Source organism: Mus musculus, chromosome 3 (assembly GCF_000001635.26).
Source record: "Mus musculus strain C57BL/6J chromosome 3, GRCm38.p6 C57BL/6J".
In the NCBI taxonomy this organism is placed as follows: domain Eukaryota; kingdom Metazoa; phylum Chordata; class Mammalia; order Rodentia; family Muridae; genus Mus; species Mus musculus.
The window spans coordinates 138,925,547-138,944,966 of NC_000069.6; the positions used below are offsets into that span (position 1 = coordinate 138,925,547).

Below are 19,420 nucleotides of genomic sequence, written 5' to 3' on the forward strand. Positions count from 1 at the left end.
GTGCTTGATTTTGCTGGAGCTAGCAGCTCCTATTAATCTGAAATGACTGCTGGTAGCCGAGTTACAAGGTACTGTCTTTCAAATCTATGATCTTGGAATGTTTCTGAGTTTCCTCCCCTCCCCCTTTTATATTATAGTGCTTTTCAGTACAGAAGCAATCTCTAAGTGTTTTGTTTTTATTTTGAAGGATCTAGAAGTAGAACTATCCAAATCTCAGCTATCAGTCTATCTGGAAAATTTTTGATGGCTATCTGCAACTTTGAGCATTCATTCAACAACACCCAGTACCAATTAGGAGTGAACCCTGTTCTTGGAAGTCAAGATATAGACAACACACAAAGAAACCAAGTAATCTCACTGTAGTTTCATATACTATTTATTTATTAAGTTATTAATATGGACAGTATTATGCAACATTAGTCCACTTATCCAGCCCAGGAGAAAGACAATAAAGCACTCATTTCTCCAGTGAGCAAGCACAGGCGCTCACCACAGTTCCCTTATTTGGACATCAGAGGGAACTGTCAGTCAGGTTTTCACTTACATGAAGTAAATCTTTCTTGAATTTAAAAGTGTGAAAAGCAAAGTCCGATTTAGAGAACGCAGAGATACAGGTATCTCCTGTCGGGGGAGGAAGGAGCTGGTCCCTCTCAGCAGCCCCTCACTGCCCTCCACTCCTGTAACGGAGCTCAGCCTCCCTCAGACATCAGCAGGACTCAACCTTGGGTGTGAGGAGGAAGGCGGGTCACAGGGAATCCCGATTAATTTATAAAGACTGTGTGTCAAAGCTCTAAGAACTCACTTGGTGGTGGTTAGTGGCAGTGACGAGCACACTACATTATGCCAAGAAGAGTCTTTGCGGCGAGTCCTGGCTTGCAGCCTGGGAGATTATTGTGGTTCTCAGTGGGAAAGTGGAGGTGAAGAACTCTAACAATGACTGCTATGAGGCCATCTGCAGAATGTACTGGACTGGCTACTATGGCTTTTAAAACCGGCCTTCCTCTCTTTAGACAAGCTTACTTCAGGTTTCCTCTTATGTCCAATTAGAATTAGCACATTGAAAGGGAGCATGAAAGATGAATCTCCCTGCTTTCACCCTAAAAGATGAAAACCGGGGGGGGGGGGGGGAAGTCCATTCTCCACCAAACAAGCCGCCTCAGTTTCCTTCACCGAACAAACATCAAGGACGCTTTAGAGACATGCTGACAATGCTGGCTAGCTGATGGAAGTTCTAGATGTAACCACACACAAATCGGAATCTAAAGTACAGGCAAGATCCAAAGTGGTTCAGTATGCCAGGGTTTCTTTTAACTCCTTCCTACGCTCCACTCACATTAAAATCCATGTTTCAGCACTGAGCCCCTGTACCACTGTCGCTTAAAGATGGAATCAGGAGCCTCAGGAAGGTTTGCTGTGTTGCTTGGCAAACTGCCTATATAGTTCAGAAAAAGGAGAAACCGTAGGGAAGGAAGGAATATTGGACCTATTCAAGTTTAGGTGGTACAGGCCTGACGTTGGCAGAAGATTAATGAGTGAGCAGCCATACAGGCTTTTTGATCGCTGTGCTTCCCCAGCACCAAAACAAAACAAAACAAAACCAGACCAGAATACGTGGTGCTACCTTGACGATTCAGTTTCATCTTTAAATAAGCTAGACAGGTCCTGCTGCATTCTTTGTTTCTAGTTTACCAGTACATTATTATGTAGCTTACTGCATGTGAGGAGCAAGTCAGCATGGAGTACCAAGTTTACATCATCATAGGACTACAACATGCACATTCTACTTAATGTAGCTCAAGCATCAGGAGTATAGGATTTAACAGTTATGGGTGGAGACTTGTTCTGACAGTCATGTTCACATTAACTATGGGTTTAGAAATCTTATTAGGCAGGTACCTATAGCAGTTCTTCCATTGGTACTGGAACATTACACGCATGCACAAGTGATGTAGTAGAGAATGGAGTTGAAGAAGCAGCTGGATGGAGAACAGTGGAGTGGGCGGAGCTGGGATGAGCCTGGTGCCAGCAGGGCCAGTTCTCAGCTTTCCACTGTAAGTCTCTGCTCTGTAAGCGAGGCCTGTTGGGCAACACTTTTGTTCTCATGACTTCGAAGTTTGGAGACAACATCTAGAAAGGCCAAATCCTGTACTTCCTTGTATAGAGATTCTGGAAGAGAAAAGCAAGACAATGCATACATTCCTGCTGGATTACTCTAATCTTACTATATAATCCTCCCAAAACATAGACCTTATTGTTTGACTAGACAGAGCTATAAAAACTAAGGACTAACGCAGGAAAGAATCCCAATAGTACCCAGCAAGGTCCTTTTCAGGAGTACGTTGTTATTTATGAAGATTTTCATCAGATTCTACAGTCCATAGTAGTTTAGAATAATAAGATATAGTTAAACACAGCTCATTATCATCATCTCAACATGCAGTAATCTACAACTTAACCATCATTATCAGTCCACACAAAGACCTAGTTTATTACAACCTGTTAAATTTTGTGAAAGATAAAAGTTTATTTTATTTCATATACTTTTAGTAAATTCTGTGAAAGTCACCTCCTTTCTAGTTCCTAGCCTGCCTTTTCTTACATATTTAGCCTTAACTGTAAGAAGGTACAGGACTCCTAGTATGACCAAGAACCTGTTGGGAAGAAAGGGGTCTAACATATTTAATACAATCAGTACTCTTCAACTGGTGGGGTTTTTAAATTTTATTTGAATTATTTACATGTGTGTTTTAGCGTGCTTGTGCCCACACAGGGCATGTGTTGTGGTCAGAAGACAACATGTGGTAGTTGAGTCTCCTTCAACCATGTGGATCCCAAGAACTACATTCAGGATTTCATGAAGGCTTTGTAGCAAGTGCCTTTATCCATGGAGCCATCTCCTTGGTTCTTGATGTATTGATTTTGGTATGTCCAACATCAAACACCAAAACTAATCTTTTATTAGAAACAGAAAAAAGAAATCCATCCGAAAGTCACATAGAATCTTTTTTTATTTTTATTCTTTTTTGAGACAGGATTTCCCTTATACAGTCCTAGCTGTCCTGGAACTAACTAAGTAGACCAGTCAGACTCATCCTTTAAAGTGTTGGGATTAAAGGTGTGTAGGACCAGTCGCATAGAATCTTAGGACCTCACGTTTACAAAATAACTTGAAAAAGAACAAACCTTCTTCTTGAACCTCCCACTTCTTGACTTTAGTGTAGTTCTGTTAAAGAGACAGACACAGAGCAACAGAATACAGAGAGGAAATCACTTCTCACACATAGTCAAATGATTTGATAAGGGTATCGAGACTGCTCAGGAAGGGTGAGGCTTTTCAACAAATGGGTTGTCACATGTAAGAGGATGAAGTAGATGCCCTGCCTTACAAGCTTAGACTTTATTCTTGGCTACAGCAACAAGGGTACAGGCAACAAACAGAAAAATGAATTTCATCAAAAATGGTATTTCAACAAAATAAAAAGCTTTTATATATCAGAGTCTTATCAACAGAATTAAAAGATAACCAGCAGAATGGGGGATGTTTATAAATCACAAATCTGATATAAGATTAACGTCCAGAACATATTAGGGAATGGTACAACTCAACATTCATGACAACTTCCACTGTGGACATGAAACGATTCCCCAGTATCACTGATGACTGCAGAAAGGCAAACCACAACAATCAGCCTTCAGTCATTGGAGTGGTGACTACAAAGAAAATGGGGTTAATTGGGATTCTGAGAAACGAGAACCCATGTGCTTTACTGGCAGAAACGTCACATGGCCAAGGCTTTTGGGTTGATCAGGCAGAATCACAGGAAAGCTGCCCAGATGGCCCAGTACAGAGAGCCTTTGGCTATGCCAAAGGCCGAGACTCAATGGGTCCAGGGAACACTGTATGTCCTTTACTTAATTTCTTTAGTATTAAGGCTCAGAGTGTCAAATGACATGGTATCAATCCCATGTTTGTTTGTCCCCTGTTGTTTACTGTCCATGTTCAAAGGCTCAATTTTTTTTTCTTTTTTTACACACAGGTTATGGAGAACTGGAGCTGCCGTACGAGGACCTCTGCCAAGATCACGCCTTCTCTGACAGCATGGGATTGCTTTGGGCCTGCTTCCCCTCTTGCTACCTGAGCTTGTGCAGGTATTCTGCTTGCTTCTGAGTGAAGGAGGGTGCGCCGGGCCACCTTGGGCACGAACTCGGCAGACAGTCTCACGGTCCCCAGAAGACTCTCTACTCCCCAGGCACCTTAGCACGTCCAAGATCTTAGAATCACTGGTGAGTAGAACACAACATTGGTTCCAACACCATCAGGAGTGCCTGGGGCCAGCAGGAGCAGGGACATACACAGAAGATCTGCCTGACCAGGGACTCAGGTTCCTTCCAGTTGGCACACTGGTCTACCTTGGTTTTGAACTCAGTGGACAGTCCCACGGCCCCCCGAAGAAGAACCACTTCCAGGCTCTCAAACACACCCAGGATCTTAGGATCTCAGGATCCCAGGAGCTTGGTCAGGATCTCAAAGTCTCAGAGGAAGCTTGACTGCCAAGAACTCAGACACACTCAGAATCTCAGGATCACAGGAGCCTAGAATCACAGTATCACAGAGAAAGCTGGACTCTGAGGAGTTCTGACTCATCTGGGATTACAGGAAGGACAGGTTCCAGTCAGATATATCGAGGGCAGGGAGCACTTGAGATAATCAGACGGCAGAAGGCAAGTGTAAGAACAGAAGCAACAGAAACCAAGGTTACTTGACATCATCAGAACCCAATTCTCCCACCATAGCAAGTCTTGGAAACACCAACACACCAGAAAAGCAAGACATAGATCTAAAATCACTTCTCATGACAATGATGGAGGACTATAAGAAGGACATAAATGACTCCCTTAAAGAAATACAGGAGAACAGTGGTAAACAGGCAGAAGCCCTTAAAGAGGAAACACAAAAATCCCTTAAAGAATTACAGGAAAACACATCCAAACAGGCAACGGAATTGAACAAAACCATCCAAGATCTAAAAATGGAAGTAGAAACAATAAAGAAATCACAAAAGGAGACAACTCTGGAGATAGAAAACCCAGGAAAGAAGTCAGGAGCCATAGATGTAAGCATCACCAACAGAATACAAGAGATAGAAGAGAGAATATCAGGTGCAGAAGATACCATAGAAAACATTGACACAACAATCAAAGAAAATGGGAAATGAAAAAGATCCTAATCCAAAACATCCAGGAAATCCAGGACACAAAGAAAAGACCAAACCTAAGGATAATATGTATAGACGAGAAGGAAGATTTCCAACTTAAAGGGCCAGGAAATATCTTTAACAAAATTATAGAAGAAAACTTCCCCAACCTAAAGAAAGAGTTGCCCATAAACATACAAGAAGCCTACAGGACTCCAAACTGTTTGGACCAGGAAATAAATTCCTCTCATCACTTAATATTCAAAACACCAAATGCACAAAACAAAGAAAGAATATTAAAAGCAGTAAGGGAAAAAGGTCAAGTAACATATAAAGGCAGACTTATCAGAATTACACCTGACTTCTCCCCAGAGACTATTAAAGTCAGAAGATCCTTGACAGATGTCATATAGACCCTAAGAGAACACAAATGCCAGCCCAGGCTACTATACCCAGCAAAACTCTCAATTACCATAGATGGAGAAACCAAAGTATTCCCTGACAAAACCAAATTCACACAATATCTTTCCACAAATTCAGCCCTTTAAAGGATAAAAAAAGGAAAATGCCAACCCAACACAAGGAAGAAGACTATGCCCTAGAAAAAGCAAGAAAGTTATCCTAAAAAAAAAACTAAAAGAAGACAGCCACATGAACAGAATTCCAAAGCTAACAACAACAATAACAGGAAGCAACAATCACTTTTCCTTAACATCTCTTAATATCAATGGACTCAGTTCCCCAATAAAAAGACATAGACTAGCAGACTGGTTATGTAAACAAGACCCAACTTTTTGCTGCACACAGGAAACCCACCTCAGGGACAAAGACAGACAGTACCTCAGAGTAAAAGGCCAGAAAACTATTTTCCAAGCAAATGGTCCCAAGAAACAAGCTGGAGTAGCCATTTTAATATTGAATAAAATCGACATTCAACCTAAATTTACCAAAAAAGATAAGGAGGATCTAGAGATTGCCATATCCAGGGATCCACCCCATAATCAGCTTCCAAACGCTGACACCATTGCATACACTAGCAAGATTTTGCTGAAAGGTTCCAAATATAGCAGTCTCTAGTGAGACTATGTCGGGGCCTAGCAAACACAGAAGTGGATGCTCACAGTCAGCTATTGGATGGATCACAGGGCTCCCAACGGTGGAGCTAGAGAAAGTACCCAAGGAGCTAAAGGGATCTGCAACCCTATAGGTGGAACAACATTCTGAACTAACCAGTACCCCGGAGCTCTTGACTATAGCTGCATATGTATCAAAAGATGGCCTAGTCGGCCATCACTGGAAAGAGAGGCCCATTGGACACACAAACTTTATATGCCCCAGTACAGGAGAACGCCAGGGCCAAAAAATGGGAATGGGTGGGTAGGGAAGTGGGGGGGGGGAGGGTATGGGGGACTTTTGGGAGAGCATTGGAAATGTACTTGAGGAAAATACGTAATAATAATAATAAAAAAAGATAAGGAGGGACACTTCATACTCATCAAAGGTAAAATTTACCAAGATGAACTCTCAATTCTGAATATCTATGCTCCAAATGCAAGGGCATCCACATTTATTAAAGAAACTTTACTAAAGCTCAAAGCACACATAGCACCACACACAATAATAGTGGGATACTTCAACACCCCATTCTCATCACTGGACAGATCCTGGAAAGAGAAACTGAACAGAGACACAGTGAAATTAACAGAAGTTATGAAACAAATGGATTTAACAGATATCTATAGAACATTTTATCCTAAAAAAAAAAAAAAGATATACCTCCTCTTCAGCATTTCATGGTACTTTCTCCAAAACTGACCATATAATTGGTCACAAAACAGGCCTCAATAGATACAAGAATATGGAAATAATCCCTTGCACCCTATCAGATCACCACAGCCTAAGGCTGATCTTTAAGAACAACATAAATAATAGCCCAGATACATGTGGAAGCTGAAAAACACACTACTCAGTGATAACTTGATCAAGGAAGAAATACAGAAATTAAAGACTTCTTAGAGTTTAATGAAAATAAAGCTACAACATACCCAAACTTATGGGAGACAATGAAAGCAGTCCTAAGAGGAAAACTCATAGCTCTGAGTGCCTCCAAAAAGAAACTGGAGAGAGCATATACTAGTGGCTTGATAGCACACCTGAAAGCTCTAGAACAAAAAGAAGCAAATTCACCCAAGAGGAGTAGACGGCAGGAAATAATCAGAATCAGGGCTGAAATCAACCAAGTGGAAACAAAAAGAACCATACAAAGAATCAACCAAATGAGGAGCTGGTTCTTTGAAAAAAGTCAACAAAATAGATAAACGCTTAGCAAGGCTAACTAGTGGGTACAAGGACAGGATCCTAATTAACAAATCAGAAATGTAAAGGGAGACATGACATAACAGTATCTGACGAAATCCAAAATATCATCAGATCCTACTACAAAAGCCTTTACTCAACAAAAACTGGAAAACTTGGATGAAATGGACAATTTTTTTAGACAGATACCAGGTACCAAAGTTAAATCAGGATCACATTAATCTAAACAGTCCCATATTCCCTAAAGAAATAGAAACTGTCATTAATAGTCTCTGAACCAAAAAAAAAAAAAAAAAAAAAAAAAAGCCCAGGACCTGATGGATTTAGTGCAGAGTTCTATCAAACCTTCTAAGAAGACCTAATACTAATACTCCTCAAACTATTCCACAAAATAGAAACAGAAGGTACTCTACCCAATTCACGATTACTCTGATACCTAAACCAAACAAAGATCCAACAAAGAAAGAGAACTTTAGACCAATTTCCTTTATGAATACCAATGCAAAAATACTCAATAAAAATCTCGCAAACTGAATCCAAGAACACATCAAAAGGATCATCCATCATGATCAAGTAGGCTTCATCCCAGGGATGCAAGGATGGTTCAATATACAGAAATCCATCAGTGTAATCCACTATATAAACAAACTCAAAACCTCATGATCCTCTTATTAGATGCTGAGAAAGCAGTTGATAAAATCCAACACCTGTTCATGATAAAAGTCTTTTAAAGACCAGGAATTCAAGGCCCATACCGAAATATAGTAAAAGCACTTTACAGCAAACCAGTAGCCAACATTGAACTAAATGGAGAGAAACTCGAAGCAATCCCACTAAAATCAGGGATTAGGCAGGGCTGTCCACTCTCTCCCTACCTACTCAATATAATGCTTGAAGTCCTAGCCAGAGCAATTCGACAACAAAAGGAGATCAAAGGGATACAAATTGGAAAGGAAGAAATAAAAATATCACAATTTGCAGATGATATGATAGTATATATAAGTGACCCCAAAAATTCCACCAGAGAACTCCTAAACCTGATAAACAGCTTCAGTGCAGTATCTGGATATAAAATTAATTCAAACAAATAAGTGGTCTTTCTCTACACAAACGATAAACAGGCCGAGAAAGAAGTTAGGGAAACAACACCCTTCTCAATAGTCACAAATAATATAAAATACCTTGGTGTGACTCTAAGGAAGTGAAAGATCTGTATGATAAGAACTTCAAGTCTCTGAAGAAAGAAATTGAAGATCTCAGAAGATGGAAAGATCTCCCATGCTCATGGGTTGGCAGGATTAATATAGTAAAAGTGGTCATCTTGTCAAAAGCTATTTACCTATTCAATGCAATCCCCATCAAAATTTCAACTCAATTCTTCATAGATTTAGAAAAAGCAATTTCCAAGTTCATGTGGAATAACAAAAAACCTAGGATAGCGAAAACTATTCTGAACAATAAAAGAACTTCTGGGAATCACCATCCCTGACCTCAAGCTGTAGTACAGAGCAATTGTGATAAAAAATGCATGGTATTGGTACAGTGACAGGCAGGTCGATCAATGAATAGAACTGAAGACCCAGAAATGAACCCATACAGCTATGGTCACTCGATCTTTGATAAAGGAGCTAAAAGCATCTAGTGGAAAAAAAGACAGCACTTTCAACAAATGGTTCAACCCATTCTTATCTCCTTGTACAAAGCTCAAGTCCAAGTGGATCAAGGGTCTTCACATAAAGCCAGATACATTGAAACTTATAGAAGAGAAAGTGGGGAAGAGCCTTGAAGATATGGGCACAGGGGAAAAATTCCTGAACAGAACACCAATGGCTTATGCTGTAAGATCAAGAATCGACAAATGGGACCTCATAAAACTGCAAAGCTTCTGTAAGGCAAAGACACTGTCAATAAGACAAAAAGGCAACCAACAGATTGGGAAAAGACCTTTACCAATCCTACATCTGATAGAGGGCTAATATCCAATATATACAAAGAACTCAAGAAGTTAGACTCCAGAGAAACAAATTACCCTATTAAAAATGGGGTACAGAGCTAAACAAAGAATTTCCAACTGAGGAATATTGAATGGCGGAGAAGCACCTAAAAAAATGTTCAACATCCTAAGTCATCAGGGAAATTCAAATCAAAACAACCCTGAGATTCCACCTCACACCAGTCAGAATTGCTAAGATCAAAAAGGATGTGGAGAAAGAGGAACACTCCTCCATTGCTGGTGAGATTGCAAGCTGGTACAACAGTTCTGGAAATCAGTTTGGTGGTTCCTCAGAAAAATGGACATAGTACTACCCGAGGACCCAGCAATACCACTCCTGGGCATATACCCAGAAGATGTCCCAACTTGTAATAAGGACACATGCTCCCCTATGTTCATAGCAGCCTTATTTATAATATCTAGAAGCTGGAAAGAACCCAGATGTCCCTCAACAGAGGACTGGATACAGAAAATGTGGTACATTTACACAATGGAGTACTACTCAGCTATTAAAAACAATGACTTCATGAAATTCACAGGCAAATGGGTGGAACTTGAAAATATCATCCTGAGTGAGGTAACCCAACCACAAAAGAACACACATGATATGCACTCACTGATAAGTGGATATTAGCCCAGAAGCCCAGAAGCCAGAAGCTGGGAATACCCAAGATACAATTCACAAACCACATGAAACTCAAGAAGAAGGAAGACCATAGTGTGGATACTTCTATCCATCTTAGAAGAGGGGAACAAAACACCCATGGAAGGAGTTACAGAGACAGACAAAGTATGGAGTAGAGATTGAAGAAATGACTATCTAGAGAGTGACTCACCTGGGGATCCATCCCATTTACAATCACCAAACCCAGGCACTATTGTGGATGCCAACAAGTGCTTGCTGACAGGAGCCTGATATAGCTCCCTCCTGAGAGGCTCTGCCAGTGTCTGACAAATACAGAAGTGGATGCTCACAGCCATCTGACTGAGCACAGGGTCCCCAATGAAGGAGCTAGAGAAAGGACCCCAGGAGCTAAAGGGGTTTGCAGCCCCATGGGAGAAACAACAATATGAACCAATCAGTACCCCCAGAGCTCCCAGGGACTAAACCACCAACCAAAGAGCACACATGGTGGGACTCATGGCTCCAGCTACACATGCAGCAGAGGATGGCCTCATCGAGCATCAATGGGAGGAGAGGCCCTTTATCCTATGAAGGCTCTATGTCCCAGAGTGGGGGAATGCCAGGGCCAGGAAGTGGAAGTGGGTGGGTTGGTGAGCAGGGAGAGGGGCGAGGGGATAGGTGATTTTTGGAGGGGAAAACAGGAAAGGGGATAACATTTGAAATGTAAATAAAGAAAATACCCAATTAAAAGAAAAAGAGGGGGAAAAAAGAAAAAAAAAAACAGAGTGGAGGAGGACCATTGGTCTGAGCATTGGATGGAACGATTGGACAGAGTTGTTGGAGAGGGCACAGCTGTAGTCTTTCTTCGACATGGGTACAAGGCAGGTGAGTCCGAGAAGCAGCCACAGGAGCAGCTGAAAGGGAAGAGCTGCCTGGAGGACCGGGACCAGGAAGGCTCCACCCACCCGTGCTGGCCTGGGTTTAGAAAGGAAGGAATTGGAGCCACCTTTTGTGGACTGATTTCTGTCTGTCTGGGGTACTTCTTCCAGATAGGGACTCATGGATCCTGAGGTGTCCAGTTTATCTGTAGAAGACCATGAAGACGAATCCTGCTGACTGACCGACATGTCTACTAACTTCTCCAGATCCTTGCTGTGAGAGCTGGCCTTCAGGAGAAGCTTGAGCCGGTTTTCAATCACGTGGACGACTTCTTCGGCTTCCAGACAAGCTGAACCCTCAGCATTCACCAAGAGCTGGCAAGACAGGGCTTGTAGTGAGGCCACTCTGGGCGGGAACCTCAGCAGCTCCTGCTTTATTTGCACAAGTTGCCTGTGATGGTCCTGACGTGCCTCTGGGTCAAGGGTTGACTCAATTGGGACAATTTGACTTTTCCTTCTGTCAATGTTTTCTAGCATGAGAAGCAAAGTGTGGCTCATTTCCTGGGCCTCCTGACACTGCATAGCAGAGAGCACACTCGGTCCCATGTCCTGTTCATCTGGGATAAGCGATCCTGCAAGTCTTGGCTCTCCTAACTGTCGGCCTGGGTGAACTCTGAGCTGCAGAGGCCGATGGAGAGGTTGATGGCTTCATGGTGGTCTATAGCTTTCTGGAGCTCCCGGAGCTTTCTGATTCGAGACTCTATGGTGCGGATGTCGGTGCTGAGCGCCAGGGGCTGGAGCCTGTCCACTTCCTCCTCCGTCTTTCTTAGCCAGGCCCAGATGCCATTGCAGTCAGAATTAAACTGCTGCCTCTTCCGAAGGCTCTGCTTCACTCTCAACTTCTTGCTCATTGCCTGGGCCTGCAGCAGCTCCCAGCGGTCATTCACAGCAGCTGTCTGAGTTGCTGCACTGTTGAGGTTAACAAAGCCAGGAAGGTTCTCTTCCTCTGTCAGCTTGTGTGCCAGTCTCCTCACCAAATCTATGCTTCCGTTGCATTCACCCAGCAGCTTCATGTAACCCTTGTAAGCTGGTGTCCAGGTCTGGCCCTGTGGGAATTTTGCTTCTGAGGATATCTGCTGCATCTGGAAGCGGCTGGCATCCAGGGCTTTGTCCAGTTGCCTCATCTGAGACTCCAATGAGCTGGGAGCCCCACAAGTATTTCCGATTGTATTTTCTGTGGGTTTTACATAGGCCTTGGGGTTTTTGGGAATCACTACATCTGACAAGCCAACAGCTCCCCTGAGGTAGGACTCCTTGTCTTCTGAGGGCAGAGTTTGGGATGCTGACTGCAGGTCTCGACTGAGGTCATAATCATGGTCCCACTCCAGGGGGGTGGAGTCCATGCTGGCTGGGGTATCTAGCTCTGACTGCTCACTCCTGAGGGGCTGAGGGAGGGAGAGGGAGGTTTGGAAGAAGGCTGTGGGGAGGGCATGCCATCTGCAGAGGGGTCCTGCCAGCGTAAGTCTAGAAGAGCCGTGGAGTCTTCAGATCTATATCTCAGTCCAAGAGGTCATGGTCATCTGGTAGGGGCAGGTGGATCAATTTCTTGTGATATCTTTCCACATGTCCAAAGTAGCGTCTGAGTTCATTCAGTTCCTCCTCAATGATGGTGGCTCTTTTCAATCAGCGGCTCCCCCTGGGCAATGATCTGTTCAATCTTATTGTGGATCAGTGAGATCTCCTGCTGGTTATTTTAGCTTGAACGTTACATTCAGAAAAATGTTCATTCTTGGTCCTGGGCAGTCTCGAACTCCTTACGCTGGCTAATGCTTGAGCCTGAGCAAGATGGAGTGACACGCTTCTGTAAGTCATCCCATCTCTGGTTGCAACCATGGACCATCTGCCTGAGGCTACAGGCAGAGTTTGTGCAATTCTCTCTGGCTAGGTGATAAGGCTCTAGCTGGGTCAGGCTCTTGCGGACTTGCCTCTGGAAAGCCTCAAACTTCTTCAGCTCCTCCTTGGCAACTGTATAGAGCCCTCCAGAAGAAATGCAGCCGTCCTTTCTGAAATCTCCAACCAATCGTCAAAGAACAGTCATCCAGAAACTTCCGCCACAGTCACCGTGTCTCTTCAATTTTGAGTCTCTTCTCCGTGGACACTGCGCAGATGTTCCTCCACCGCTGGTCCAGGTTGTGAGTGGCCTGCTGGACGGAGTCGCACTCAGCGGGAGTCGCACTCAGCGTGGGTGGCACAGGCGTCACCGGACGGAGGAGACACCTGTGCTGTGTTTCTCAACATCTCTCTGAAGTTCCTGCGGCTCAGTTTCCTCTGTATTTCTTCAGAGTTACACGAATCATAGACGACGGGCTTGGCTAACTCTGACTCCATGTGGGCCAGCCAAGACCTCAGCTGCCATGTTCTTGTCTAGCTGCTGCATAGCCATCAGGGTCTCCTTTAGCTTCTTCACCCTCGATGCAATGAGAGATGCTGCTGCCTGCCACTCACTTGGCCGAGCTTGTCCTGACTCTCAGAGGCTTTGCTCTCTCTTGTGGCTGGCTGGTCTCACATTTGCTGAAACTGGATTTTGTTCTCTTGGGCAACAGTCACTTCCTCTTGATAACCTTCCTGAGTTTTTCTACCATTTCTTCGATGAGGAGGTCTCTGTTCTGAGAGACTCTGCTCTCCATCAGCCAGCTCCTGGCTCTTTTCACTGAAGACTGCCCATTTGTTCAGGCGCCCGCTCACTTGCTCTCGTCTTAGGGAGGCCTGGTGACACAGCTCTTCCCACTGCCTTCGCTCCACGAGTTCCTTCAGGATGGAGATGTCCTCGGCCCTGAGGCAGACAGCCAGGGTAGCCCTCAGCAGTGTCAGCTCTGCCAGGTCATCTGTCCGCCTCCCAGCCACGTTTTCCAGTTCCTTACATGAGCATCAGTCCTGTACATTCTACCAACCCACCCCCCACCCCTGGGGCTGGAGGCTTTAGAACCTCCTCACACGCCATGTTTAGGAAGGCATATGGCAGCCTCCTTTCTACCTTGGTTTCTTTGGGGCATGTTGTTTTGATGTTGCTTTAGAGGCACAAGCTGTAAATCTGAAAGACACTTTTTTTTATAAATGGTATAAAGAAAATTATCTGGATGTAATAAAATCATGTAAAGCTTTATGTGAAGAAAACTGAATGTTATAGTATAAAAAAGATATTTATGTAGGTACAGTCTGCTAAAGCCAAGTTTTTGTTTCTTGATTTCTTTGCATTTATTATAGATTCTATATAAAGAAAGAAAATTGTCATATACATACACAGTGAGATATTACTTAACACTAGTACAAATAGTTTATTATTCAGCTTTCATAAGCCTATAATAATAAAAATATAACAACAATAATAATGATAAGCTAAATACAGAAGTACAGCAGCCAGAGGCAAGAAGGACAGGGGCCCCCAGCAGGTCCTGCTTGGTGGATATAGGATCAGTTTGGGGGAATGGAAAACTGGAGACAGGTGGTGGTGAAGAAGCAATGTGAATATATTTACTGCTACTGAACTGAACATTGAAAAATGGCTGGTAGGGCAGAGCTCCGCTTTCCTGTACTTAATTACAATAAACCTATCTTAACAGAAAGCTTTGAACATGTCCAACACAGCAAATGGGAATTCCAGAGCTAAAATAACTATTTTAGAAAACTGAAAAACCTGATGCAGTTAATACTGGAAGAAAAGGACCAGAGGAAATAACCGCCAAACTCTAAGATAAGGCAATGAAAGTTATTGTCCTAGCAATAGATAAAGATGAAACAGAAAAGATAAAGCCTGCAGCAATACCACTAAAGAGCTCACATCTGTGCCATGGAGACCTCGGACAAGAAGAAAACATCTAAAGAGCCGTAAGTAATAATAATTAGACGATTTAGTAAGAGACATATGGGTTGTAAAAGCTGAAAAACTTCAAACAGGATAAACTCAAATATGCTTTAAGACACATTTTACAGTGGAAAAATTGAAAGAGAAATTCAGTAGAGAAGACAAACAGAACACAGTGGATTTCTCACTAGAAACTTTGAACATATCTTTCTTGTGTAGACAGAAAAGATTTAGGCACAAAAATTGCTTGCCTACAGAATTTTTGTGTGCGCATATGAAGGGGTTGGTAAAGTCCATCCTTAAATGAGGAAAAAACAGTGAATTTTTTTTTTTTTTTTTTTTTTTTTGCTAGCAGATAGAATGGCTGGGGGTAGTTATCTAAGTAGAAAGGAAATAATAACATTGCATTAAATATAAATGGTGGATGTATACCAGTTAAAATTAGCACTGGTAGATTATAAAATGACTCCATAAAGACTATCTGACACTTCAAACTTACCAACACCATAGACTGAAACTGAGAGAAAAGTCTAGACAATGGTACTCAAAAATTAGTAGGACTAACTACGTTAACACCACATGCATCAGACTGCAGAGCAAGGAGGCTAGCAAAGACTCAGAGGGACATTACACTGGGACAGAAAAGTCATTCTACCAAGAAATGGAAGCAGTCCTAAAGTTGTATGTACCTACCAACTGTTTTACATCATTCTAAGAAAAAATTGATACAGCTAAGAGGACCAACATACAGATGTATCATTCTGGGGTGTGTGTGTGTCTTCAACATTACCCTTTCAACAAAAACACTCAGGAAATCAGAAAGAAAACAGGAAATTTTATACACAAACACACACACTCACACAATTAATGATTTCTTGAATGAAGTCTTTAGCTATTTTATGTAAAGAAAGCTTGTTCTTTACATAAAATTTATCTTGGCATTAATAAACGTAACTTGATTTTTGAAGTATTTACTTGTTTGCTGTATTTAGTTTATGATACCTTCTCTTACAGAAGAATTTTTTGGGGGACAGTTTTGGTTTAAAAGTAGAGCTGGCTCAGCAGTCAGGAGTACATACTGCTCTTACGAGACAGAGGGACTGAGTGTGGTTCCCAGGACCCAAATTTGGCAGCTCAAAACTGCCTATGATTATGGCTGCAGTTATCTGATACTCCATTCTGCCCCCTGTATCCTCTTTCAAACAAATTGCTTCTTCTTTTTAAACCATTATTTATTTATATCATTTATTATGACCATACGTTTAACATCTGATGAAAGCCACATGCTGACACTGCGACAGGAGGAAGCCTTACCGGATCCCATGAGAGCGCAGATCAGGACCATGGAATTGTACTTGATCTCCGGGGCACTTCTCTCATCTGCTAGCAGTCGGTGTAAGATCTGAACAAGCTGAGCACTTGCGAGATCCTTCTCAGCGGGACCTTTAGTGGGAAACAAAGCGTGTCACAGCTGTTGCTAAACACCATCAGGCTGAATACTTTCTCTCTTCTACCCACTGTTCATTCATAGGGCACTTCCCAAAAGGACTGGTGAGCTCTCTTAGAAAAGGGTAGCAGAGGGGATGGGGAAGACAAAAGCTGAAATTCTGCTTTAAAACAACACCTGTAACAACAACAAAACCCCTAAAACTTGTAACTGGCTTTTCTGTTCTGTTGTTTTTTTGAGACAAGGTTTCTTTGGACTCTAATGAACTGTCCTGTTCCAAGCTTCCCTGTTTCTTAAGGGTGTTAACAAAAGATACTATATTTTGGTATACTTTCCTTTTTAGCTTTTAATATTGTCTCTTTGTATTTTTGACATCTTGTCTCTGATATATTGTGTAGAGGTTTTTCTCTGATCAAACCTGGGCTGTCCTGGGCTGTAGACCAGGGAGGCTTTGAACTCAGACGTGCCTTCCTTCCTTCCGAGTGCTGGGAGTAAAGGCTTGTGCCTTAGTTATTATTTACTAGTCGATACTTTGTGTTTTAATTTTGATCTTACCAGAAAATCAACACCAGAAAAGATAAGACAAAGCAAAACAAACAAGATGATAGTAAATTCAGACATTTGTAAAGGAAAAAGAAACGTGTCCCCAAACTCCCAAGAAATCTGGGATACATGCAAGAAATCAAACCTAAGAAGCCAAAGGCAGGAGAAACTGAGACAGGCAATTTTTATTCAACAAAGCAACAACTTGATTCAGGGAAAAAAATTCTGGCAATAGGAAAGCCTGGGATAATACAGTTCCAGCCCGGGAAGTGAACGACCAACCCCCCCCCATCACTACACCCACCAAACTCAACTGAAGGCAGCTCAGGACAAGCAAGCCACCACCGTAGGAGACTCTTAGTGGAGTGTACAGAAGAAGCCGTCAGTATCATCCATGCGCACACAGGAACACACACATCTCATGAGAGGGACGGATGAACAGAGAGCCAAGAGGGAACTAACTGCACCCAATGCAACAAACTGCTAGTGGTAACAGATGCAGGACAATCCAACCTATCACACCATCACCTAACACTGTCACAGGAGACAGCAGATCCCTAAGGATACCTTTAAATGCAAAAGACCTCAATCCACCAGTTGCAAGTCTCAGACTAAGTGGATTAAGAAAAGATGATCTGTCGTCCCCAAGGAACATAGTTAAGATGTACAAACACAAACACGGAGGGTCAAAGGATGTATAAGTCTACCAGCTGTGAGGAAGCTGGTACGAGGGACAGAGATTAGGATTAGTGTTTTGGAAGGTAAAACAGCTAGGGAAAAGCGAGTCCTGGGGTGGATAGTTTTCATATGGCATGTCCTAAAATAGTGGGGATGGCACCTGCTTCCTCTTCTTCCCTGAAGAGAGCTAGATGTGCAGGCTTGCTTGTCCCAGGCATGTACAGTTGGACACAGGCAACAGCCCTCTGCCTTTGAGTAAACCAACAGGGAAGATGTATAGGAAAAATTTACCCCTCTCTGACAAAGACACTCAACCAAATGGAAACCCAGTTAAAAGGATGGACCATCCAGAGACTACCCGACCCGGGGATCCATCCCATAATCAGCCACCAAACCCAGACACTATTACATATGCCAGCAAGATTTTGCTGAAAGGACCCTGATATAGCTGTCTCCGGTGAGGCTATGCCAGTGCCTGACAAATACAGAAGTGGATGCCCACAGTCATCTATTGGATGGAACACAGGTCTCCTAAAGGAGGAGCCAGAGAAAGTAACCAAGGAGCTAAATGGGGTCGGCAACCCTATAGAAGGATCAACAATATGAACTAACCAGTATCCCCCAGAACTGTGTCTCTAGGTGCATATGTAGCAGAAGATTGCCTAGTCGGCCATCATTGGGAAGAGAGGCCCCTTGGTCTTGCAAACTTTATATGCCCCAGTACAGGGGAATGCCAGGGCCAAGAAGTAGGAGTGGGTGGGTAGGGGAGCAGGGCGGGTCAAAGACCCAGCTCCTTGGGGGTGGGGGAAGATGTTTGAGAAACCCCTAGCCAAACTAAAACAAAGACTTAAATTAATAGAATTAGAGATGAAAAAGAGTTGTTAAAACACACCAACAAAATCTGTCAGATCATCTGGGGGTACTTTGAAAAACGATTCCAAAAGGCAGAAAACCCAGATGAAATGGACTGATGTCTAGCTCATTTTGTTCTACCAAAATTAAACTGCTCAGGGCTGGAGAGACGGCTCAGTGGTTAAAAGCATTGGCTGTTCTTCCAAAGGTCCTGAGTTCAATTCCCAGCAACCATGTGGTGGCTCGCAACCATCTGTAATGGGATTCGATGCCCTCTTCTGGTGTATCTGTGAGTGACAGTGTACTCACATACATACAATAAATAAATCGTAAAAAAAAACCCAAAACCACTAAACTGTTCAACCTATAATGAGACTGAATCAGTAAAGAAAACCACAGGCCGCTGAATTCTGCCAAGCTTATAAGGAAGACCTAATGCTGGCACTTCTCAAACTAGGATCACCCTGACACCCAAACTAGGTAAAAATGTAAGGAAAGTTCAGATCAGTGTTCTGATAATCAACCAAAACTTCCTAACGGAGTATCTATAAACCAAATCCTAGACTACATTAAGGAGATTATGAACCATGAATAATTTGGTTTCATCCCAGGGTTGCGAGGCTTGGTGAACATACGAAAACCAATAAACACACACAACAGAAAAGGTCTTAAGGACATCATGATAGACAAGGAAAAGGTTTATGAGAATGTTCAACATCCCTTCATGATAGAAAAGTACTCAAGAAACTAGGAACAGACAGAACATACCCTAACATATTACAGGCTACATACTGTAGTCATAGCTAAGGTGCTAGACTAACTTTGGAAAAGGGCAGGGAGCCTGTCCTGTTAGAACCTAGAACTCTCCCCACTCTTGTTTTATACAGTCAGTGTTTGCAGTAACACTTAGAGAAACACTGTGAGAAAGATGTAAAAGGGATACAGATAGGAAAGGCAGGAGCCTAATTATCCCTGTTTGCAGAGAACATGACTATGTCCTTAAAGGACCCTCTGGACAGGGTGTGTGTGCA

General features: G+C 42.7%; 1 protein-coding gene and 1 pseudogene across 7 annotated transcripts in view; both read right to left on the reverse strand.

Moving 5' to 3' along the window:
- Nucleotides 1-350: 350 nt before the first annotated feature.
- Rap1gds1 (RAP1, GTP-GDP dissociation stimulator 1) overlaps nucleotides 351-19,420 on the reverse strand; it is a 149,332-nt gene continuing 130,262 nt past the window's right edge. For 4 of the 7 annotated variants that reach the window (NM_001356388.1, NM_145544.3, NM_001286759.1 and 1 more), the window contains 2 exons: nucleotides 16,184-16,312; nucleotides 351-2,166 (listed from right to left, as the gene is read on the reverse strand). In NM_001356388.1, the coding sequence (NP_001343317.1) occupies nucleotides 2,039-2,166; nucleotides 16,184-16,312 (257 nt within the window). In that variant the 3' untranslated portion in view covers nucleotides 351-2,038. The remainder of the gene's footprint in view (nucleotides 2,167-16,183; nucleotides 16,313-19,420) is intronic. The other 3 variants (XM_030252602.1, XM_006501429.4, XM_006501428.4) reach the window with 1 other exon arrangement.
- On the reverse strand, nucleotides 10,913-13,480 carry Gm18381 (predicted gene, 18381; annotated as a pseudogene).